This window comes from Phalacrocorax carbo, chromosome 7 (genome assembly GCF_963921805.1).
Source record: "Phalacrocorax carbo chromosome 7, bPhaCar2.1, whole genome shotgun sequence".
Classification (NCBI taxonomy): Eukaryota; Metazoa; Chordata; class Aves; order Suliformes; family Phalacrocoracidae; genus Phalacrocorax; species Phalacrocorax carbo.
The window spans coordinates 37,199,698-37,224,411 of record NC_087519.1 but is presented as its reverse complement, the minus strand read 5'-3'; the positions used below and the strand labels follow the sequence as shown (position 1 = coordinate 37,224,411).

The following is a 24,714-nucleotide window of genomic DNA, read 5'->3' as shown; positions in this document are numbered from 1 at the left end:
CTTTAGACTGGTTTCCTTTCCTTGGCTCTTTTATTGCAGTAGGAGAAAATGTTACTTTCAAATATGTCTAACATCAGCTGGTTTGGGGGAGCTACAATTATGCAATTAAATTATTACATTAGCAGTAGTTTGCAATATGAAATATAAAATAATTTCAATATCTTCTATGTCATTACAGGCAATTTGAAGAAATTAGGATTTACTCTCATGCAACTTTTTATACTGAAAGCATTCATCACCCTGCATTCTCCTTTCTCCTCCAGGCCAGAGAACGATACCAGTTCTTGTCCTGATAGGGATGAGAAGCTGCAGTCTCTGCCGAGTGGTCATCCTCCCATTTATGGTGGCAGCAGGTCCGGCATTTCTGACCTCTGCATTTCCCCTTCATGTAAGGATATTCTGTGAATGCTGTTGTTAACGGTTGCTGTCTTTGGGGCAGGCATTTGGGGCCTAGCTTATGCGATGTAGATCTCTTTTTAAATGTAGCCTTGGAACTGGCCCTCCATTTGTAGACCCTGGGGCAGTCTGCAAGATGTTGGGGCACACAGCTAGATCTTGGCTTGAGCTGAATGAGTGGCTACAGAAGGTAATGTGTGGTCAGCAGAGACCAATGGTCTCACTTGCCTCACTCCATCTTGCTTCCTGTGGAAGGGCCAAAAATCATACCCAGGGCTTCAAATGTGCAACATACACTGTATTTCACTCCGTGATGTCCTCTGCCTAGGGAAGAGCTGCAGCCCAGAGACAGTGCACTTCCCAACAGGCAAAGCCCCTTACTTGATCAAACATACCCTTGTTTGGGTCTAAATGAATCACTGTCTGCTGGCACCTGCAGGGTCTGTTGGCTAGACCTCTGTATTAAAGTTGAAGGCAGCTGCAGTTATCTGCTTAGATTTGCAACTACATTCAAACCATAAAAGGTTGTGGAGGATGGGAAGGCCTGTGCTGTATAGCTACATTGTGGGTGATGCTGCTAAAGATTCTGTCCTTTCAACTTAAACTGAAATTAACGCTAACTCAGCTGGACCTGAGAGCTCAGAAACATGTGATGCAATTTAAAAGGTTATGGGCTTCTGAAATACTTTATTTCTGAACTTCTGATGTGGGAGTTTCAAACTTCTTGCAGGGATTCATTAACGTTTCCAATTAGGGTTTTAAGGCAAAATGTGGTGCAGTCTTAGATAAAGGAACTTGCAGCATATCCAGTACAGAATTGTTAAAAAGTTCAGTCAAAGCATGCCTTTACTTTGCTGAAAAATATGCTTTGAAGCAGTAAAGGAATAGCATACTTTTTACTCTCTCTCCTATTTTTCTTAAATTTCCTAGAGGAAATGAAAAGGATTCTGAGAAAAGTAAGCAAGGTCTTCAGACAGGAATTTGCTTGCGTAATGCCTAGAGCTGATAAATATAACATGCTGAATGAAAGCCGTATGATTGAAGCAGATGAAGCCGGTGTTCAGGATGGGCACTTGGATTCTCGCCGTTGTGTAGGAATGAAAGCTCCTGTCCTCAAGCCTCGCCTTGCGCAGTAGCACCTTGGGTATAGCTGAGCCCATTCTTGGGGAGGTTAGTGGGCCAGGGGCAGCAAGTCAGAACAGCAGAGGCTGTAAACTGATTAAAAGCATACTGACTTGACAATTTTGCTATATAGAAGGAAAAAAAAAAAAAAAAGGAGTTTTCATACTCATGCTTTGTAAATGAAATTAAGCCAAGCAGGTATGAAAGATGTTCCTATTTGCTGTCTTAAAGTCTAATTGGATGCAACTTCTAAGGCATTATGGGGCCACCAGGAGCCCAGCATGCCTTCTGAAACACATTTTGATGGCATCTTGCCAGTGAAATGCATTCAGTCACCTCTGCCACTTTTTCTATGCTGCTGATGCTGTCTGATGGTTTGCTTATAGAGATTTATGGGGACATTTAAACAGGGAGCCTGAGTAAGTTAGCAAAGTAAATGTTGTTCATTTTTTATGGCAAATATTGATTTAAAGCCTTCATGCTGGAGAAATTCCTGCCAACTTTAATGTTTCATATTGTCAGAACTTTGCTTGTAGCCTCTGTCTAAAACAGTTAGCTGTTCCCAGTCAAAATTATATGCTGGTGGTTACTAGTAAAACAACTAGATGATACTATCTTCTTGTAAAATAATCTTGGAGGTCAGAATATGTAGCATATTGCAAGCTTATATGCATTATACATGTAAAAAGAGAAATAATTTGTGTGTGTGACAGAGACAATTCTTCCTAGCACTAATCCAGGTTATAAAACAACACTGAGCTACTTGAAGGATTGCCGGAGGTTTGTTTTAGGTTTTTGCAAGTAGACAGTGAAATACATGCTTGTCTGTCTTACCTTTTGGGATTTAGAAATGAGGCGTAGGAGAAGAGAAGATGAAAGAGAGACTGCCCTGCTGGATCCCCTGGTTGTTCATGTCAGTGACAGGACTTTCATTCTGTATAACGATAATTTGACTGGGTCATTGGACATTCCCTGTTTTCCAAAAGGCTGTGGGTTTTGTAATTTTTAAATTGGAAAGGCTTTAATTTAAGGCAGTGGAAAATAAGCCCTTTCTTTTCTAGTGCTTTCTAAGATATGGCAGGGAACAGGACATAACAGAAAGGTGTAAAAATAATTGTACTGCCTCTAGAAACTGTCATCATGCCCTGACAAACATCTTTGTGGTGAAATAAATATGCAGTTTATTGAGTTCTGATCTTGGTCTGATGGTCATTATGCAGAACTAGTACTGAAACCTGCTCATTTCAGAATATGTGTTTTCCAGCATCACATGAATACTTTGGGATTCAGTTTCCTGCAGTCAAGTCGTGAAATGAATAGTAAGAGACCAAGAGCGAAAAAAAAAAAAAAAACAGAATAAAAGCTTCATGTGAACTGTTAGCATCATCAAGGTCATATGTCAAGGAAGTTAAGTGTAGCCTCAAGAAACCTTGATTCTCTTTTGTTTTCTAAAAATGAGTGCTGTTCTTAATGTCCTCTATGCCTGGATATATTCAGCTGCTCTTGAGTCAGTCTGATTTTGTCTGAGTCCATCCTCCCTTTTTATCACTTTGGTAAAGAATCGATAATTCTGGCTCTTTTTTCTTTTTTGTCTGCTGTGAGCAGAAAACTTGTGGACTAAAGATGAACCCTGGTCATCTTACTACACTTATTATACTGAACGTCAGACAGAACATGCACCGGGCAGCCAAATGCTTGTCTGAAAGTGACCTGATCTGCATCCATATCAGCATGTGAAAGCAAATCAGGACAGCAATCTGTCCTGAGCATGGGTGGAACGGAGCTAGGGATTATCCCTAAATTCTTATTGAACTTGCACATCTTGGTAGCAAACTGACGGTCCTTCCCTTCTCCATTAGTGCAAGGCAGAAAGTGAGGTTTATTGAACAAATGTACTAGACCTGAGGTCTGACAGAGGTGTAAACCACTGGTTTTTGTCCGCAATGGCTGCCTGATACTATGAATATGTACAGACAACTGCAAGTGGCTGCATTCTTGCGGCTTTAATGAGATATCGGTCGTTAGCTGATACACGTTAACTGATGGTCTGCATGCTCCTAGCCCATTGCAGATGCAAAGTGTAGCTGCTTTGAAAATGATCCAAGCATGTTTTACTTTCTGAATGCAAAGAGCTGAAGTATGCTTCAGTTGGCTTGGCTTAGCTGATGAGCCATAGTGCACTCTGCCACGCTAACTCAGTAGCCTGCCATTATCTCAAGGCTTCCTTCGTACAGCAGGAACTGTGATTTGACTGCATTCCTAGTAAAATTGTGAAGAGACAACTCCTCACTGAACTGTGTTTCTTTTTTAAATAGCAGTTGAAATGAAGTCATCGAAAGTATTCTCATCAGGCCACAGAATGGACCGCAGCATCCCAGCTGATGACAATATCTCATCTTCCCAATCTACTGGCTTCATCCAGGACAAAGTAAATGGGCAGTCACATAGGTATGATTTCTCCAGAGGAATATCTAAAAGTGCAAGAGGAGTCTGAGGGGACTTACCAGCTAATTCCATGCTGCTGTAAAGACAATCTGTGAAGTCATTTGATGTATGATGTAGTCTGGTCTGAGACAGCTGTGGTGGTGCTTGCCAAACAAAATACCCTTAGCTGTGCCAGAGGCAGCTGTTCAGTTTCTAAGCATCTGGTCCAGAATGGGAGAAATCTCAAGCAAGACATTGTTAATGAACTTCACATGTACACACAACACAGTCTTCTGCAAATAAAACTTCCTGATTACTTCCTTAGATGACTCAACTCTAACCCATGAAAATCATTTATTAGTAAAGAAATAGGTAGGACTGTGGGAACAGGGCAGGAATAAATTTGCAGAAGGAAGAAAAATTAAGCATTTAAATGGATTAAGAGTGTTTAAACATGCTGAGTTGCTAGCACTGCAGACCAGAGTCCCTGATGTATCCACTAGACATGTATAGCAAGGGAGGCGATATTATGAGTTCTCTCAGCAACAGGTTTCAACTCTTGAAACAATTTCTGTCAAAAGAAGATGAAAGATCTTGCTCTCCTTTTCCTGTTCATACCTTGAGCCCTCTGTGAAGCCTTTGTGGTATGTAGGACTGTGATGTTATACCTTGGATGAGAACTAGGAATTCATGAGCAATTGGATCAAGGTTTACAGAAGTCTTTCAGGGCCCGCATGTGTCCTTCAGACATTAACAGCTTTTTCCTATAGCTAATTTGATTGGGCCAAGTTTTAAACAGTGACTGTAGAGAAATTTTAAATGCAACGTCGTTCCAGAAATAAAACAGAGAATGGGTGGAGATGTGTTAAAGGAAAGGTTTTACCAACTCTTTATGGATCTGATTTTTCAGAAGTGCTTAGTTATTTGTGTCAGTTAAAGCTCTAGCACTTCTGAAAACTGGAGACTCTGCTTAGAACTTTGTTTTTTTCTGGCCTACAGATGCCTATGTGTGGTTTTGGGGTTTGGTCCCACCCCCCACCTCCTCCAAGTTGTGCTGTTTCCATGGTGAGATTTGAGAAATTATGTATTGTCAACAAATTATCACTGTTTAGGAGCTGAAACGCTTAGTAGTCATACCACTATCCCAGCGTTACTGGTTTTATTTCTATTGCCTGTCCTAACAGTAGCTAAGCGTATACTACAAATACAAATAGACCATGAGAATTTTATGGCCGAATTGCTTGCTTTGTGATGGAGAGATTATTTTTCAGGCTTTGGCTTGCAAGAAGCAAGCCAAACTGGCAGCACCTTGCCCCCTACCTTGCTAAGAGGCTTTGCTTTTCTACAGTCATAATCTATGATTAAAAAGATGTGTCCCCGGTAATCCGCAATTTTTCTTCATAAAAGTATGTCTAAATCTCAGTAATAGATGGATCTTTAACTGAAGGCACAGGTGCAGTATCTTGCAGAAAAAGATAATATCTTTTCATTTCGTGCTTCCTTAGCATGCATACAGTAATTTGTATTTACAAATGCAGCCTCAAGTTACGGGTATGGGAATGTAGCTGTTCACAGTCCAAGCGAGCACAGGGTTTCCTGTGTTAAGGGTCTTTTGTTAATATGTTGGTGTTGCAATAGCTAGACCTGTCTTTTCATTCTGTCATTATTGGAAGCATACTTTAGTTTGTTTGCAAAACAAACAGAGCAAATAAATCACTGCTTTGGTCATAGTTTTGACCACTGTAAGAGATGTCTCCTTCATACTAGGCAAATACCAAGACCTTCCTAGAAGAGGTATGTATGAGAAAAGGAGGGCTGAGTTGTGGTGAAGAAGTGGTCGCTGCTATTTCCCCTCTTAGCAGTATAAATTGGGAATTTAACTGCACAGAGAACAGTGAAATTATGCTAAATCAGTCCGAGAAAAGAATGAGGGCCTAGCAGGGACTTGTCTATTGCAGTTGTGTTATTTCCACAGAAACAAATCATTTCTCTAGCTGATGCATGTCAGACTGGCAGCTGCCCCTGCATTGCTATTCCCTGCTGCATTTTGATCATGTAAGAATACGGATCTGTTGTGCTTTTTAGCTAATCAAGGCTAAATCAGTAATAGACTCAAATTCACAGTTGTGGCTGGCTGAAAAAGCCCTTATTTTTTTACTGTGACTATACTCATCATAATAAACCATCATAATAAAGAGCTTAAACTCTGCAGGGCCTTCTTAGGTCTTTAATCATCTTGCTTTTCTGATAATCTGGTAAAAAAGGCCAAAAGTCCAAGCATATTTCTCTTGGAGAAAGTGGTCTAACTAATTTTTGTATGTTCAAGTCCTGTCATGTCTCCTGGTTGATTATTCTGATCCCAGTGCCAGTCTGTTGTGCACTTTTTATAGACAATTATTTCCATTTTTCCAGGTAAACAGTTTTCTTTCTTTTCAATGCAAATGTAGGTTTTTGGGTGAGCTTGGGGTGGGTTTGGTGTTTTGTTTGGTTGTTTGGGGTTTTTTTGTTCAGGTACTTGCTTTCAAAATTACCACACCTTGTCGTAAATGGCTGCTTTACCAAATACTACGCAACATTTTTCCACAGTAGATTTTGCCGCTGCTTTCTTCATCTCATCAAGTCCTAAAGGATGCCAAATAGCAGTTTTCTGTGTTATTCTGAGGATTTTCTGTTGATCTTGGCCTATTTATTGATGTAATCAAAGATGAGGTGGTTCTGTGACACCTGGGCACATGGAGACTGACATCTGCTCTGTATGCTGTCAGGATAACAGCAGGGTTTTTTTGACTTTACAGTGTTTGCTATCAGCTTATTTCATACAATCCTTTCCTGAAGGGTTTGCAAAGATGTGAGCCATCCTGTGTGACCACTGTATATCTCTCTCTTTACCAAAGAGAGTTGCATTACTCTCCAGCTGCAATACTTTGTGTTGTCTCCAAGGTGCTTATAGTCTAGCTGCCTAGGTTACTGCAGTGCAACTCAGTGAAGATTGCTGATGGCTATAAAAATGCTTTTTTATTGTACGGGGATACAGATCCAGGGTTTTGTTATCTATTGCTGAATAAGGGGGGGGCGGAAATCTCATTTATGGCTCAAACTGTTGTGAGGCTGTTGGATCTTTCTTTTTTATCTATGTTGGCCTCTCGAAGTACACAGAAGGTTATAATGAAGAGCCCTAGTGAATTGAACACCCAGCTTTTGAACCAAAGTGAATAAAATGGCAAAAGAAAAGCAATAACAATGACACTGTTTTATGGAGAAAGATATTTAAATATGTCTGTGGTCCATGGCTTGGGGTTTTATCTAGCCAGTCTTACTGTTTCGGTTCTGTTTTGCTAGTACATTTCTGCTGCCATCTGCCACCTACTCCTTTGAAATGAGGCAAGTGTAGTATTTGTGATACTCAGAGTTAGCATGTCTCCTTCCTTAATAGTTAGCATATACATATGCAAAATACAAACAATTAATGCTATTTAAAATACAAAAGAAACACTTGCTCAAATCTCCCTGCAAGGTGGAGCAGGGGCATGGAAGGGCTAATCAGCTCTGACTCAGCAGCATTCCCAGGGAAGCAGGGGAGATTAGATGTCTCGAAAATCCTCCTAATCACCCTTTCTGATGGTCACAAAGGGTTCTTTTGATGGAGCTAATAACACGGGGACTTTGTATTTTAATAGCGTGTCTTTATATGGCACCTTTTTCAGTCTCCTGCCTTTGGCTCTGCTTTTATTTACTTTTAAATATGATGAGCTTTTTCATGTAGCTGTTACTAAAGTTTAACCTTTTGTCCTTTTAAGAGCGGGTTGATTCACTAGAGCAAACATGAATATAGATTCAGAATTATTTTAGAGACTTGCTATTTCCTGGTAGTATCAATTTTTGTACCTGGGAAAGAATACATGGAGGCTGAGGGCAGGGAAGGACAGTGTATCCTCACACAGTCACGGACCAAATTTTAAAGAATGGTATTCTTGCAGCACATGCAGACTGTGAAGTAGCAGCAGCTGTTTTAAGTTCTCAGTGTAAGCAAGGAACCTGTGTGCTTAGGGAATTTATTTCATAGGTGCCATTATAGCTTTTTGCTCTTTTGACAAAGCCTTCAGGGGGTTCTACAAATCTCACTGCAGCTGGGAGCCAGGGAGCCTGCCTGTGTCTGCCGAGATTGTGGCCTATACCTGGGAGAAGTAATAGTGTCTGTGCCCTAAAAGGATGTATTCCTTTGCTGTAACATTTCTATATGGTTTTTGCACCTCAGATTGAGTCTCTGTGTGTGATAAATACAATGGAAAAAAGCTAAAGATCTATTACTTGTTTGCAGGGGACTGAACTGGACCTGTTCGATCCTGTTGTCCAAAGAACCAGATTTGAGTTGGGTAGACAGGCCATTATGCCAGGTTTAGAGGCTGTGTGGCGAGTACGTACCCCAGGGCAGTAACTGTGGTGCCATGTTCCTTTCCATTTGCAGTCTCCCTGAATTTTAAGCAGTCCATCATGCTGTCACAGCATTTACTGCAGGTTTCACTTGGTTGCAGACTTACTATGCATATGTATTTCTCCATGCATTGATAACCCTTTCCATCTCCTCCTACAGCGAGTTTCCCTCAGCCTTCACCAGCAAACCCAAGATCCCTCGCACTCCTGAAGTGCAGAGTGCCAGCCCTAGAAAGGGAAAGATCCCAGCCATTGCCCCCCAGTTCTCTCAGTCTGGACCCCAACAAACAAGCCGTCCCAGCTCCTCAGGATCATCCACAAGGAGCAGACAGAGTAAGTGGAAAAAGTTGTCATTCTGTTTGTCAGTCCTTGGGGTAGGAAAGGAGGGATCGCTGTAGTAGTTCTCTAGGAACGAAGTCGTACATTACAAATGTGCCGTATGACATTGCACTTGTCACCTGCAGGATATACAACTGTGTTATTGTATTCTGTTGAGCATTGCTCCTATTTCCAGGTTATCATGTGAGCAGTTAAGAGACATGCTTTTTCTTTTATCTGGGTGGAGAAAAGTGGCACAAATTCTCAAAAGTTTTGGGGAAAGCTTCTAATCTCAGATTCTACTTTTTCTAGATGTCATTAGACTTTTTCCTTTTCTTTAGACACTTGTTCACTCCACTGTGTAACTTGTTTAATGTTCTTGAATTTGGATCCCTGGGTGTGTCTACACTCCAACTGAATGTAGAGCAGATGTCAGGCAGTTCAGAAGCTGGGCTCAGGGCAGCTTAGTAAGCAGACAGCCAAACATGGTGTGCAGCTTGTGGCAGTCATCATTCTGCTGGAGGTTTGTATTTAAGAACTGTACAGGTGTGTCATTGCCTGAAGAGGTTTAAGCAGTACTAGTTTGCAGTGGGCTCAGAAGAGAGGAGAGCCGTGACTTGACGTTAGAGAAGGAAAGGATGGACACTTGCTTTAAGTCAGCCAACGCAAGCCCAGTAAAGTGGAAATATTGATCTCAGATGCTCACACAACAGTAAACATGGGTATGGTGTGTAAACTGTGGGGTTTTTTTTGGGGGCGGGGAAGAAAGATGCATTCTTCAGTAACGAGTAAGCTTTTCCCCTGGAGTGTGGGTAGGACTAGCTGAATTCAAATACACCTCTGGGTCCATCATCAATGAAAATGGCAGGAGCTAAGTGCTGTGTATTCTTATTCCAAACGTATCATAAGAAGTTTAGTGACAGTTATTTGATCACAGTGTAACATCAGCTCTGTTCTTTAGCTGTAACTGTTATCTTTAACACTTCACAAAAACATGGTAACTCATGGTAAACCTTCCCAAGAAATCTGAGGTATGTGTATATCATTTGCTCCTCATTACAGGTAGGAAAGATCATAGAATGCTTTGGGCTGGATAAAAGCAAGTTGGGTTGGATGAAACCAAGAGACCTGAAATAACCTAGTAAATCAGCAACAGAGCTGGAAAGAGCTCCCTAAGCCTTGTGTTGCTCACTCACTGTCATTCCACACAGTTGCACGTGCGGAATGATGGGGTGGTTTTATTCAGGAAGTACAGGTGAGGCAATGGAAGGGAATGTCCTTAGTGGTTAAGGGAGGTTTTGACCTAGAGAGTACTTGCTTGAACAGTCCTGTGCTTAGGCAGTACTGCCAGCTCATTCAGCTTTACCTTTGCTGCATATGCCCTGTGTTTTACCTCTGATATCAGTGCTTTCTGTTTCCTGCGATAGGAGCACTGTTCTGCCCTGACGAAATGTGGTGTTAACACCCAAGAGTCTGTCCCTGGTTCCTGTTTCAGTTCATTTACAAAAGCGCTAGCCCATTGAAAAAGAGAAACTCTGCTGAGAGGGAAAAACATAGTGTGTGTGTGCACACAAAAACCCCTCTGCATTTTCTAGTTCCTCCAGGAGAGCTTTACACTCCTGGATGCGTGAGTCCTATGAAAGATGTGACATACATATGTTGCTCTCACAGGGCTCTGGAGTAAGTTCTTTTTCCAGTGGCATAGTGTATGATGTATTTTATATTGAAATTGCATTAAAGCAGAGCATGATGAGAGTTCTATCACTTGGGTTTCTCTGTTGATTCAGTATATGTAATTTCTAAGTCCAGTCTCTTGGGCTCTTTTAACTTTTATTGGATATGATTTGTCTTACAATATTCCTCTTATCTCTGCTGTGTCTGTGCATCCTAAATCTGAATGTATTGTGGGCATCACATCTTACTATGTTTCCATTTATTATTTCCCCCGAGTTTTCTATTGTGGTTCCAGGTAGTTGTTTTCTATCTGTCCACATGTGCCATGAAACAGACTTAATGTCAGCAACTGAATGTTAACCCCTTTCTTCCTGCTAAACATAGCAAAGAAATTATTTTGCAAACAAGTCATCTTCCACTCACTTTGTGTATACCTATCCTGCGTTGTTGTCTGCTGTCACAGAGCACCTATTCACTATTGTCCATCTTCCAGGTCCTTTCACATAGTTTGTTTTTATGGCTGGAAAAAAGTGAGAGGAAGGTGATAAGGACCAGATTTTTAAAGGACTAAAGAGTGCTTTAAGCACCTATGTCCAAACCTGAGGTTCTCAAAGGTATTTAAATTCCCAGCTGTTACTTAAAGGTGCAGGGAGGCATCTGGAGCAGGTGAGCCCCTAATGTCTCCCTAGTTGAGCTCTGTGCTACTGTTCCTTTAATTTCCTAGCTGACTTATCTGTAAGTCAAAAATGGTATCAGATGCACGATATCAGCAATCAATAGATTCAGCAGTTGCTGCCTCCCATTTGCCTGCTGCATAAGTATGTAGGTGTTTACATAACAAGAGACTCTGTCCCAGTGGAACACTGTCTTTAGTTGTGGATTTCTTGGTATTTCTGGAGAAATACAAGTCTTTATAGCTGAGAAAAAGATGAGTTTCTGATTGTATTTAACTTGATGTGCTCAGTTATTTTAAAGACACATTTTTAGCTTTCTTTTGATATGTATTATAGGTGTATTTTCTGGAAATAAGTTACATTTACATAAACCTAGCTGGACTGCTCCTCTTGGAGCATGGAGTGTGTGGAATGCCTGAGGAATGCAGAGGAAGTGCAGGTACTTAGTGCTGCGACAGGCCTGGGGCCAGATTCCTGCCTGAGATGTAGCCTGCTGCTGTTAGCTGAGCTCTAAAGCTATACCTCAAAGCAAAACCAAGCTCCTTCAAAAAAAAACCAGCCGTGCTTGGGATTTTCTGTGGATTCCACTTCCTAGCTAGTACAGGGATATCGCTGGCAGCGTGGCTAACACATAGGGTGGACCTCCAAATCTAGACTTTTTCAGCTGCATATATGTGCTCCACATGGACATGGTTGAATGGTTTAATCTGTCCTGTTCCTTACTCTGCATCTGTTCCAAGCTCTTCTACATGGGCATGCTCAAGGTACCAAGTTCTGTCTGGGGCACAGTGGAGGTAGAGTAGTACAAAAATCTCTACCAGAAGAATGAGGAATTATTTTTGTCAGGATTGCAACTGGGCCCTGGTGACTCCCTCCTTCTCCACAGGTTCTTTCAGTGTCCCCTGACAAGTGGTTGCCATAAATACATTCTGCATTTTTAAGTTGCAACATCAGTGGTTAAGGTGCCTTTATGCATGTTCTTTGCAGTGTTTGTGTCACTGTACAGGTTGAACAAGTGTTGCCCTCGGGCAGCTCCTGTCTTGTAATAAAATCTTGCTTTCAGCTGACAGACCCTTTCTTGCTTCTTTTCTGCAGGCAGCCAGTCCTACAGGAAGTGAGAACAGTTCCTTTCCTCGAGAATCACCTGTCACATTTTTGAAGGACAGAACCAGCTTCCTGTAATGATCTTTACTGGCGACCTACTGAGAAGAGAGTGAGGTTATTGACATTGCACAGAGTACTTCTTGCACAGTGATTTAGGGATTATCTGATGGGATGCATCTATTGTCTCTAAAGCTGGCTAAGACAAGCGCCTTGTTATTACAATTCAAGGTCTCAGCAGCAGCCCAGGACTAGTATGGGAGATGGGTATAGTACCAATGTCTCCAATAGTTTATGCTAAAGTGATGTTGCCAGTTTGAGAAGAAACTCTTGCTCTCTGCCTTCTGTGTCAGAGTGACGACCTTTGGAGACAGTATGTAGGGCTCAGCACAGGAGTCTGACCAAGCAACTGTCTTGTTTACATATTGCTTGCTGAACTATCCTGCCACTTGCTTTTTTAGAATTATGCCTTTGTGAATGAGTTGGGAGATAGCTGTGTTCAAAGGATCTGCACTAGGAGGGAAAATGTAGGCCATATGTGCAGAGCCTCACTGCCTGGAGCAGTGGGGAGTGAGATCTATGTTTGGCCACCAGAGACTGGAGATAAAGTATTTCATCAACTTCTGTTTGACCTGTGGCAGTTTAAAAACACTGTGCCAGTGCCCAAGGCAGCATCCACATTCACCTCTGAGGATCTGATCAGCAGCTTTATCTGCAGCAATTATTCCTATTCCTTCTTCTTGCATTTTTTTCTTAATTCTACTGTTTAACATTTGTGGGAAAAATAATCCATTTTGTCCACTGGAATGAAGAACTTTGTTTCTTCATTCATAGAAGAAACCATGAGAATGTGAACAGATCAGAAGCAACTTTCTGTTTATGCGTGGCTGTGGACAATCTTCTTTGGTCTTTGTTGCTTTTTTATGTTTTTCATTTCTGAGCAGTGACTGGTTATGTCTTTATGGAATTTGTGCTGGTCTTCAGTGAATATGAAGTGCTGGCTAGGCAAGAGATATCAGGAAGCCCTCCACTAAATAAAAGAACAGCAGTTAGTTCTGCCAGTGAATTATGAAGCTAGTGTTGTTTGTGGTTCTTTCTCTCAAAAGTAACACTGACCAGGAAATACCAAACTCTTCACTGGGGGTTGGCTTTTCAGTAACATTCCCTCATGTGACACGGCTGTTAGGACAACAACTTTTCCAGAAATGCAGTTTACTTTGAAACTTGGCTGCCACCAAGGCAGAAACAAAATGCAGGGAGTGTATCTGCCATTGCATTAACAGGTACCAAAAGGGAGAAGGTAAGGCTTTTGTTTTGGAGTTTCACCTTGACAAACAAACAAGTGGAACACCGCCTGAAAGGTAAAGCAACTCCAATAGTGACGCTACCTTCCCCTAGAGCAAAGAGTTGTAAAGCCACCAATCATTTTCATATGACCAGAAGAAAGCTTTATGCTTTCAATTGTGCTTCTTGGTGTGTGGTGGCAACTGAAGAGACAAGGCCATTTCCTTGTGTCATGTTGCAACGAGACCCAGCAAGATCAGTGATGCTGTGTCAGATGTTTGCAGGAAGGGCTCCTGTGCACAAGTTCAGGTAACCCCTTTGGATAACAGAACTGGCATCAGGATGTTTTGTAGGGGAAGATATCCCCCAGCATAAAATCTAGTCATATTCATGTGGAAGTTACAATTTACTACTTGGTAACTTCACAGTGTCCACAGGCCTAACACAAAGCAGGCAGAGTACAGGTGTTGCTTTAACACCCAAACTACATAAGACATAAAGTGATTATAGACACTTGATAGCCCCTGTTGCATAGATCTCCATGCCAGACAAAGAAACCACAGAAAATCTGACTTGTGCTTATATTCACCCACCTCCTCTCAGAGTTGATAAACACAGTTAATGGAAAAATGTCCTCTGGTTCACAAAAGGGCAGTAATGGAAAACAGCCATAAAACTCACCTAGTGGTTTTCCAGGCTAGGCAGCTTTTCTTTTTCCTCTGAAATGCTGTCTTTTTTTCCAGCATGTAGTATCAATGGCCAAGTTGTTAACAGTGAAGTGCTAAGCACGTTCATTTGCATACCTGGATAACGCAGAATGCTCCAACAGTTGAGTTTTGTTTTATTTATTTTACAGCAGTGCAGAGTTTCATGCAGATCTGAGACTCCGAGATGCAGAGCAGATTTTGAAAAATGTTGAGTGCAGCCTATTTTTGAGGGGAGGGGAAGAGGGGGGGAACAACAACCCCAAAACCTCACTGGCTTTACCATTAGTTGGAGTCAAAACTGTATTGCTCTTTACAAGTCAGCTGAAGGTGGTTGGTAGGTACGGCTACAACTGCTCCAGCAGATCAAGGTTTGTGAAAAACAAAATGCATTTTGCAGAACTGGACTGAAAGGAACAAGCTGAAGTTTATGTGCTTAGGTGTTTGTTTCTTACTGGGGCCTGTTGCAATGCAGAACTCTGTTACGTACACTTTTCCATTTTCAACTCTTAGGTGTTTCAGAGTGTGAGTATACAGTATGAAAACTGAGACTGTTTTTATATTAATGCTTGAGAAACATAATTTTCAAAATACTTGAGAGAAACTATGGGTATGATTAGAAATAAATCATCAGCTGAGCAGTAATTTGAGAGGCCAACAAAGTAACGGGTCCTCCTTTTCTCTGTCTTGTTCACAAAAAGCCCTTGTGGGTGCCAATTGGAAGTTTCTGAAGCTAATGAAAAATGTTGATTCTGCCATTGTTAGTAGGACTCCGCTATTTGGGGTTGAAAGGTCCCTGCATAGAGGTCAGTAACGCACGCATAGCAAATTCTGCACCTCACTCTTAAGAGTTGTTAGGTATTTTTTGTATGTGCCATGCAGAAGCTGCTGCTAGATACAACACCACCCTGGTAAATTCATAATGGGAGCAGTGGAAATTGCCTGCCTGAATGATTGTATTTAAAGTGGCTGTGATGTTGTTTACAATAAGCAGATACAGTTATTGCATAAGACCCACAGGTCTGCAAGGGAAGTTTTTCTGGGACCAAAGTGCTATGTGACGTTAGCATGCCTTTTGGATATAAATTCTCTGTATTCAGTGTAATTTGTTTTAGAGACAGTGTTATATGAGACATAAACTGCATAAGTCCATTTAAATTTGCATGGAGGGCTCATTCTGGGCAAGTGCTTTAAAATTATCTGGCAGTGACTGGGTAAAAATGCTTCTAAAGGGATTTTTATTTTCTTTCCCTTTTCGATAGGTTTGTTTGGGGTTTTGTGAACTTTTATGGTGTGCATTTGGTTACATTTCACTTTGGTTTATTATCAACAACTTCTGTCCCCAACAGTTTTGTCTCCACCTGTGTTGAAAACACAGATCCCTGCTGTTGAACCTGGCCTGCTACCACAGAGGTAGCGTTGTTTACTCAGAATTGTTGCAGTGCAGGCATGAGCCACTCATTGTTTGTGGTCTGTCATAAGGAGAGCCCAGGCATGTGGGATGCCATCAGTGATATTGGTTTGGTGTCAGAAGTATTATTTGTTGGAGGATTTAAGTGTGCAGGGAAAGACAAGCAAGGAAGTTCTCTGGAGGAAAAATATTGCCGTGATGGGGATGGACAGTGGTTGCTTGGTTTGGCTTTGAGTTGTTTCCTTTAAACAAAGTGCCACTAGTCTTTATAAATCATGGTGGAGGTTACAGTGTAGAGATAAAAAGTGCTGTGTTGCATTCATGCACATCTTTGAGTAGTGGTAGCAGAAAAGCAGAGAGGCTACCTTCTTCCCAGTTATTTAAGTACATCCAGACTTACCTTTTAGCTTGTGGCTCATCTTTGAGCCAAAACTTCCTGGCAGTTTGGACCATCCTCACACTTGCTTGCAGTCTGGCTCAATATTGGAACAAGCCCTTTTTCCCAGGAGAGGAAATGTTGGAGAGCTGGGAGATGCACCTTTCTCAGTAAGCATAATCTAACCAAGGAGTGTGTGAACTCTGCAGGCCACCTTGGACACACCTGGCTGTGCCACGTGGCACACTGAGCTTGAGGAGGTGTGTGGGCTTGGCTAGCGAAGAAAATGGAGATGTAGCCTTGCAAACCTCCACTGACCCCAGTAGGAACTAAGTATCAAAACACCTCTGTGACTAAGCCATGTGGGCTTCTCCAGGCCACGCTGCACTTTCCTAACCTCTGCTATTCATATAAATTGTAAAAAGAGTGGGACCCTTGAGAATTTATTGATGGGTGAGAAACAGCAAGGTGTTTCAAGGCAAACAAAACAGACTTTAAGACCAGACTGTTCTGGCCAAGCTGTGTGGGAATCTGCTGCTAACAGATTTTAAAAAGAAACCAACTTCTGGGTGCAGAACACAGAACATTGTCCTACTGCAGTATCACACTAGTAATTCTTCTAGCCTGGCATCTTGTCAGTGGTTGGAATCCGTTGTTTCAAAGCCAGTTTCTTCCCAAGTCCAGGCTGCTTTCTACCTTGCAGTGGAAGGACATTGTATTCAGTTACAGGATCATGATCCAAATTTCCGCTCTTTAAGGATCTGATGCTCTCCAAACAACAGGCTGAGTGGCACACCCCAGAACATCTAATAACTTTCTGGAACATGTCCTCCTTTTATTACAAGTTCTCTCAGCAGTCCTTCACGTATGGTCCAAGTTTCCAAAAAACTAGGGCAGTAATTTATTGCAGTGTAAGTGAAAATGCTTCACACAAACGGTAAGAAATCCAGGTGACAGCTTTAAATGTTTGTTTTGTACTTATCTTCTTCAAATATGGGAAATGCTGTTCTGATGTGATTTTAAGTCCACAGGTTTGGGGAGAGTCCATCACTTTGGTCACTCTGAGTGTGAGTGACCTAGCACTGTATTTAATTTAAAAACTGGTTTCCAGAATGTCTTGCTGGTTTTAATTTTAGAAGTCTTTGAAGTTTTACTTCTTTTTATTTGTTTTTATTTTAATAATGCTGAGAGCTAATGAACAGGACAAATGCAGAGGAATAGATACCTGAAACAGTAATACTCATCCTGCAGATGTTTAAGGTGCCTTATATTAGGCTGTAGCTGACAGCTATGAGCGCAGAGGCAATCTGAAAATCAACCAACTGAGGGATTTTAGGAGTTGAAGGCACCTCCCTCTGCCTCTCTCAGGTGAAAAAATCTGGCCTTTGTAGATCCAGATTTCATTCAGACATACAGTCCTCCTTCTCTGAAGAGTGAAAAAGTTGAGCTAACGTGAGGATGGGATGTAAGTGCTGGAAATAGCAGCTCTATGCCAAGTGATACAGTTCCTCATTTGGTCTGCCATGTGTTGGTCTAACTGCCCTAGCCCTTGTCTGGATCCGGTTGACTCTTGGCAGAGGTTGAATGGTTCCTGAGAACAAATCACTTCATTGTTCATGTCTGCTCATGCGCTGCCTTTTGGAAGCGTGGTTCATGTTGGTAGCAAGAAGCAGGATCATTAGCCCCAAATGGATTCTTTGTCAAACAGCATGTGTTGCTGAATTTTTTACCCTTTTCTATAACTGCTTTCCCCTTGGATCAAATTTGCAGTATCCTAATGGACTGGCTCCTATTAAGCAGATGACTTGGGTTGGGTTTTTAATTTTGTTCACTCGGCAGATTGTGGCCTACCATGATTTTCCACAAAACGGGCTCCTTTCTTTTTCCTCCTCTTCCAAGTGACCAGCAGGGAACTGAAATGAGGCAGCTCTGGGACTCAAGGATAACAGTTCGGTTTCGATTAAGCCCCTTCCATCCATAAGCCCTGCGGAAACTGGGCTGTTCAGAACAGCCAAAATTTCCATCCTGACTAACTGCACCAAAAGCTCCATGCTAGGGAGCTCCTAGTCATGATCCACCACCTCAGGGAGTGGTCAACAGACAGAGAACAACAGCAGTTCTCAAGGGTCACATCACTTCAGCCATGCCATGGCAATACTGGCTACGGCAGCTGTCGCTGTCCTGTTTCTGTCCAGATCCAGGGATTGGGCCTGTCCAGAGCAGCTGTGCCAGTGTAGCCACACTGCAGCTGGGGCCAAGTGATGGATTAGGAGCCAGCACAACTGCTCCCATAGCTCATAGTCAACCTCAGTGCTTCTGTGACATGAGGACGTGGCCCATAACTAAGGCCTTTAGCCACTACCAAAATACAGAGTAACGTCAGTGTGCCTTGGGCAGGGGCAAGGAGAGAGCGTTGTAAGACTGTTTCTCTCTAACCCTGTTATCCTCGTGACTCTGAAGATGCAGATGGTAAGGATGCAAGTTTTCACAAAGCTGTCCTGAGTGTTGCAGGAAGTGGGTCTAAGTGATTGGGAACTTCCATGAATCTTGTTGGGGCTTCTGAGGTTCTCTGAAACTGCCTTTACAGCAACTAAAGCAGAAGCCAGTGTCAGCAATTTTATGTTACTTCCCAAGTCACCCAGAAATGGCAGCAATGGGAATAGATTTAATCTCGAGTGCCAGCAGGGTGTCTTGGCTCCTGGATTATGGCAGAGACCAAGGCTTTTTAATCAAAACCAATCCGGGTGATCTTACGCATTTCTGGTAACAATAACACATTTGTGTCTGTGGAATACAATCTGAAAAAAGATATATCCTGTAAGTCTCATTATTTTCATTGCTTGTTCCAGGTGAGATAGAAATATGTCCTTATTTAAACCCAGTCCAGCTTCCCCCAAACAGCTGTGAGGAGGCAGCTGGTTTTCTCTCTCCTTGCTGGCAGCAGGGGATGGTTTGAGTCTTCATGGAAAGCTGATTGTTTTGTTCAGGTGCCTGAAATGAATTTCAGAAGGAACCTCAGCACATGCATAAAAATCTGGCTATTTATCCTGCAGCAGTGGCCTCTCTGAAGAGTGTCCATGTAGTTTCCTGTCTCTGCTTCCTTCCCTTGCTCTAACTTTTTGTTCCGTTTGGAGGGGGGTTGCTTTATTTTTTCCTGCAGTGGGAATTATCCATAGGTCTGGATTGTGTTCACGCATTACAGAGGGAAAGGAGGCTTTGAAAGGTGCTCATCCCAGGCTGGAGCTCTCAAAAAATTGGCTGGATGTTTGGTGCTTGCTGACTGTAGCCCCTTTCCTTTCACCTGTACCACAGCCTCTTCCTGCTGCACAGACGTGATCCCAAAGAGACCCCAAAGGAGAGCTTTTCTGTCTCTGGTATTATGCAGGAATCTCCTTCCTTTTGTGCTGGGGCTGATTAAAATCTCTTACTAGCTTTATCTTCTGACTTCTGGCACCAGTACTTTATGTAAAACCATTTCCTGATGAGAGTGGTTTAGGGCAAGTCAGCCACTGAAGTGTTATGTTGCCAACAGTGAGACCTCTGTGCTTCATTAGATGCCTCTCAAGCCATTCCTGGGCAATGGGAATGGGACAGTGGGTTGCTAGATGAGCTAGCAGCACGTTTGCCTCTTTCTCACACCACCAGCTGTTGTGCTGGGAAAAGCAGCACGTTGCAGACTGCCTTATCTTCTGTGAAGCCGAGGGCTCCTGCTGCTTGACGTGGTTACTGGTGTTGCCCACGTGTTTCTTTGAATGACCTTCCTCTGGGCTGCGAATGTGGTTTGTACTGGGAATACCCTGTCCCTGCTAGAAAATCAGTCCTGGGGAAATATGTCCTTGCTTAGGCATGTTGGAGATGATGGAGGCGGTGTTATTGCCATGACCTCTGGGGCATGTTGTGGGTTAACCCTTGTGAGCAGCTCAGCACTGCACAGCCACTGGCTTGCTTCACAACAGTGGATGGGGAGAGAAGTGGGAGGATAAAGGTGAGAAAACTCATGGACTGAGATAAAGACAGTTTAATAGGTAAAGGAAAATCTGTGTGTGCCGGCAAAGCAAAATAAGGAATTCATTCACTGCTTCCCACGGACAGGCAGGTGTTCAGCCATTTCCAGGAAAGCAGGAACGTTTACTACATCATGCATAATCGTTACTTGGGAAGACAGACACCATAACTCCTTCTTTCTCCCAGTTTTTATTGCTGAGCACAACATCACATGGTCTGGGATATCCCTTTGGTCAGTTGGGGTCAGCTGCCCCAGCTGTGTCCCCTCCCAGGTCCTTGTGCCCCCCCCAGCCTACTTGCTGGCAGGGCAGCGTGAGAAGCAGAGGCGGCCTTCACGCTGTGTAAGCAATAGCTAAAATATCCCTGCCTTATCGCTGCTGTTTTGGTCCCAAATCCAAAACATAGCACCATACCAGCTACTAAAGAAAAAATTAACTCTGTCCCAGCCAAAACCAGGGCAGGGTGCAAATGTGTGTGCTTGCATGGAAGTGGCGAGGCCACAGCATGCTACAGGTAGAAGCACAGTAAGACTCAGGGGAGGCTCTTCTGAGCCTGGCTGTGCACCAGAGGAACTGGATGGATGGCAGCAGGGCTCATGCAGGGCTGCACACAGTTACTGGACACAGACCAGTTACAGAGAGAGTAGGAACCAGGGTTTCCTTAACACTTGTGGTAGGATCTGAGAGGATGTGGCATATAGCCCTGGAAGGAGTGAGGGCTGTTGGTCACCTGCTCCATCTCTGTGGAGTTCTCAGCAGGCACCTTTAAACCCCCAGGTTGATCAGAAGGAGAGAATAACCCAAACACCCTGCAGTACTAGGTACCAGGGATGGGAGGGTCTTTGTGCTTCCAGCTATGAGGGACTCTGCAGAAGGCTTGTCCCCCAACATCTCCGCTCTGACCATCAGTCCCTTGTGCACTGGGGCTGGATCAAAGAGAGCAAAACTGCACTGGGAGGTGACGCTCCCTTTTCACCACTTCAGCAAAGGTTCCTGCTACTGCAGCAACTCTTCCAAGTCAGGCTGCCACTGCCTGCCTGATTGTGCCTGAGCTCCTGTTGCAGGCTCCTTTTTGGCCCGAAGGAGCAGGGTATCAGTTCTTTAATCATGAAGAGCTTTTCTTCTGTGTCTTGTCATGAATTGATGCGATAGAGCAGCAACTGCCCCAAGCACACTGCTGCTGTGCCCGGCTTTCTGTGCAGACTTGTGCTCTGCAACAAAAGGAAGGGGAAAGCAAAGAAGCTAAAAGTTCTGGTTTGCTAGTGTAACACCAGATCGGCAATAACGCTGGTTTATTACCCAGTGCCATTTTTATGCATGGATTCTCTTACAGCAGCTCAAATCCGGAGTTTGACCTGCATACCTTGAAGTGTACATGCACAAATTAGTTTCTGTTAGGCTCTTAACCATGGAAAACGTCATACGATAGTCTCGGTGCAGTAAGAATTGAATCAATATGAAATTGAGATTGTTCCTGACTAGGTAAGAATCAGGAATGGAAACTATCACCACACCACTTTTCAATCTCACAAAAAAAGTTGAGAAATACCTTTGTGGCTGCCGTGGGGAGTGTGTGTGAGGGGGTGGTTGTCTCAAATGCAAATGTAGTAGCTTAAAAGTGTCTCCTTATTTTAACTCCTTCCAGCATGAGAGAGCTCTGCACCTGCCTCAGGGTAGTAGGAAGGTTGCAAGAGAGAGCAGGGGAGATGCCAGGCTGCCTGTGAGCCTTGCTGGAGTGTGGGCAGCTGGGGCTGGACAGGGTTCTGGGTAGGAGTGCTGCAAAAATGCAGAGACTAAATTTTAGGGGTAGTCCTGCTTTAATCCTTATTATTTAATCTGAGCTTCCCATTTGTTGTTGGTAGTTGTGTGACTCCTGTGATCCCTTAGTGTTGTCGCACGTGTTCTTGCAGGAGAGTAAGATGGTTTGTACAGGGTGAAGGTGCGAGGGTTGCTCTGTGCGTAGGGAGGGTGCAGCTGGGGCAACCAGAACTGCTGTGCTGGGACACCTGCGGTGTTGTGGTTAGGGAGCTGCAGCCTGGAAACCTAAATTGTTAATGTTCTGGTTTTGCCTGGGGTGGAATTAATTTTCTTCACAGTAGCTAGTATGGGACTATGTTTATGCTGAAAACAGTGTTGATAACACAGGGATGTTTTAGTTCCTTCTGAGCAGCGCTGACACAGAGTCAAGGCCTCTTCTGCACCCCCACCCCACCAGTGAGTGGGCTGGGGGTGCACAAGGAGTTGGGAGGGGGCACAGCCAGGACAGCTGACCCCAGCTGACCAAAGGGATATTCCATACCATATGGTGTCATGCTCAGTATATATAAAGCTGTGGGAAGAAAAAGGAAGGGGGGATGTTTGGAGTGATGGTGTTTGTCTTCCCAAGTAACTGTTATGCATGATGCAGCCCAGCTTTCCTGGAGATGATTGAACACCTGCCTGCCGATGGGAAGCAGTGAATGTATTCCTTGTTTTGCTTGCACATGCGGCTTTTGCTTTGTTTATTAAACTGTCTTTATCTCAACCCATGAGTTTTCTCGCTTTTACTCTTCCAATTCTCTCCCCCATTGCATTGGGGGGGAGTGAGCAAGTGGCTGTGTAGGGCTTAGTTGCCAGCTGGGGTTAAACCATGACAGTCCCTTTTAGCACCCAACATGGGGCTTGAAGGGTTCAAGATAACAGCAGGTTTGATTGGAATGTGCTAGGTTGAATTTGTTGCTGTTATTGCTGTTTACCTACTTATCAGCAGGCACCTATGCTTGCCATGGGGCTTTCCTGCACCACTGTAGATTAGAGTGCGGTGCTCACTGGTGGCTGATTTTTGCTTATGCTGCTCACTGTACTGCTGATCATCTTACTCACCTGTGCCTGGGAACATTCTGATAACAGCAATGACAATGCGCCTGGGCTGGCAGATGGTCAGGACAACGCTGATGTTTCTGTGCTGCTGTACTGGGCAGGCTGGAACTCCAGTGTGAACTCGAGTCAACGGCACTGTGACCTGCAGATGAGTCCATGCGGGAGCAGGACACCCTGAAGCATCCGTGGCCATGAATAAGCCTGTGCCAGAGCAGGTACATCTCAAAGCATCTGTGGCTGTGGTTATATCTGTGCCGCATCAGGTGTACCTCTGAAGGGATTGTGGGCCAAGGATAAGTCCATGCTGGAGAAGGTACACCTCGAAGCATCAGTGGCTGTGCATGAGGGCATGCTGGAGCACCTCAAAGCGTGTGGCCCTGGATAAGCCCATTACAGAGCAGGGTACACCCCTCGAGGGATTGCAGCCATGGGTAAGGCCATGTTGGAGCAGGCTTTTTTCTAAAGGGCCTGTGGCTGTGGGTAAGGCCACGCTGGAGCAAGTATACCTCTGAAGGTATTGTGGCTCCTGGATAAGGCTGTGCTGGAACAGATGCACCTCGAAGCGACTGTGGCTGTGGACACATCTACACTGCAGCAGGTATTCTCCTGGAGACACTGTGGCTCATGATCAGTACTAGCTTATGCTTCTTTTCTTTTCTAGACACAGTTTGAAGCTAGTTATTTGTGACCCTGAGGGCTAGAAATAGATTTTGTTTGTCAGGACAACCATGTGTCTCCCCCACTTGAGTGGTTTGGGGGGTGATGGGGGGACAGCTCCTACATCCTATTAGTTTCACAGAAACATTGCAAAACTCTTGATCCTGCATCTGCATAAACTTAGCCCATGCTGCACCTGCATCAGTTAAGAGCTGTTACACAGGATCTGTCTTTTCCTCCACATCCACTGAAAACGCAACCTGTGCTGAAGATTGGGGCTGCATAGGTTTTGCTTTGTTATACTACCCACAGCTGGTGGGTAAAGGGTGCAAAGTAATAGTGTAACACATCTCCTCCTTGCAAGGACTAATGTACCTCCCTTTTGCCCACAGCCTGAATTTTACTTTTTCCTGCTGCGCTGTTTTATGCAGGCAGCATCTGGCCAGGTTTCTGTTGCTTCAGTGCGTTTGCTGGGTATTACTCAGGCAATTTATTATGGCACAAAGGAGGGAGTGTGTTAGAGCAGGTTAGAGCTGTCCGGCCTGGCCGTGCAGGAACTAGTGACAAATAAAAAGTCTATAAATAGTGTACACTCTTCTCCCTGTCCCCTTCCTCCACACCTATATCAGTTGCTTTTCCAGATTATTGGGGAAAGAATCTCTGTATTTCCTGGGTGTGAAATGTACTGGTTCTCCCTGTGCAAGCAACAAAGATAATTTTGCTGGTAGTGCTGCAGCTTGGCCCAAGGCTCTGCCACCGGATGGTTGATTCCAAGGCCAATGGGAGCAGTGGAGATACTGGCCTGAGCCCTGGGAGCAGATGGGCGGTGCCTCTAGATTGCTCCACAGGACTGGGACCCACCTTGGATATGTGACCAGCCCAGAATGGGGCTGCCTGCCCACCCCAGCACCCAGTACCCTGCAGGGCTGGGGCATGGGAAGTGGGCATCAGCCCTTTCCCCACTTCTGCAACACAGGGCCTTGGTAATGGGGTCCCTCTGGGCTCTAGGTCTCCCAAGAGTCAGTATACATTTAAGCCTTATCCCTCAGACATTTCCCTGTGGCTGCCATCACCCCACTTCAGCATCATAACATCTGGCACAGCTGCCATTGCCCCCCCTATGGTGGGCCTCATCTTCCCCATGCAATCCCTGGGCTGTGCTAAGAGGGTGATAGGATCCATCCCCCCAGTCTTTTACAAATCAGGTGATGATGGAAGGACAACTGGGGAGAGAAGTGGAAAATGTTTTGCCAGGAATTGTTTCCACCACAGCCTGATA

General features: G+C 43.8%; 2 protein-coding genes across 10 annotated transcripts in view; both read left to right on the top strand.

Moving 5' to 3' along the window:
• The window catches only part of ARMC9 (armadillo repeat containing 9), a 72,189-nt gene extending 58,983 nt beyond the window's left edge, over positions 1-13,206 (top strand). For 4 of the 8 annotated variants that reach the window (XM_064457505.1, XM_064457502.1, XM_064457504.1 and 1 more), the window contains 5 exons: positions 264-388; positions 3,834-3,966; positions 4,942-5,007; positions 8,534-8,706; positions 12,135-13,206. In XM_064457505.1, coding sequence (XP_064313575.1) covers positions 264-388; positions 3,834-3,966; positions 4,942-5,007; positions 8,534-8,706; positions 12,135-12,157 — 520 coding nt within the window. In that variant the 3' untranslated portion in view covers positions 12,158-13,206. Of the gene's footprint in view, positions 1-263; positions 389-3,833; positions 3,967-4,941; positions 5,008-8,533; positions 8,707-12,134 lie in introns of those variants that run through there. The other 4 variants (XM_064457507.1, XM_064457508.1, XR_010373872.1 and 1 more) reach the window with 4 other exon arrangements.
• Positions 13,207-13,359: 153 nt separating this feature from the next.
• B3GNT7 (UDP-GlcNAc:betaGal beta-1,3-N-acetylglucosaminyltransferase 7) overlaps positions 13,360-24,714 on the top strand; it is a 30,595-nt gene continuing 19,240 nt past the window's right edge. For both annotated transcript variants that reach the window (XM_064457513.1, XM_064457512.1), the window contains exon 1: positions 13,360-23,376. The gene's annotated coding sequence lies outside the window, so the exon portion shown is untranslated. The remainder of the gene's footprint in view (positions 23,377-24,714) is intronic.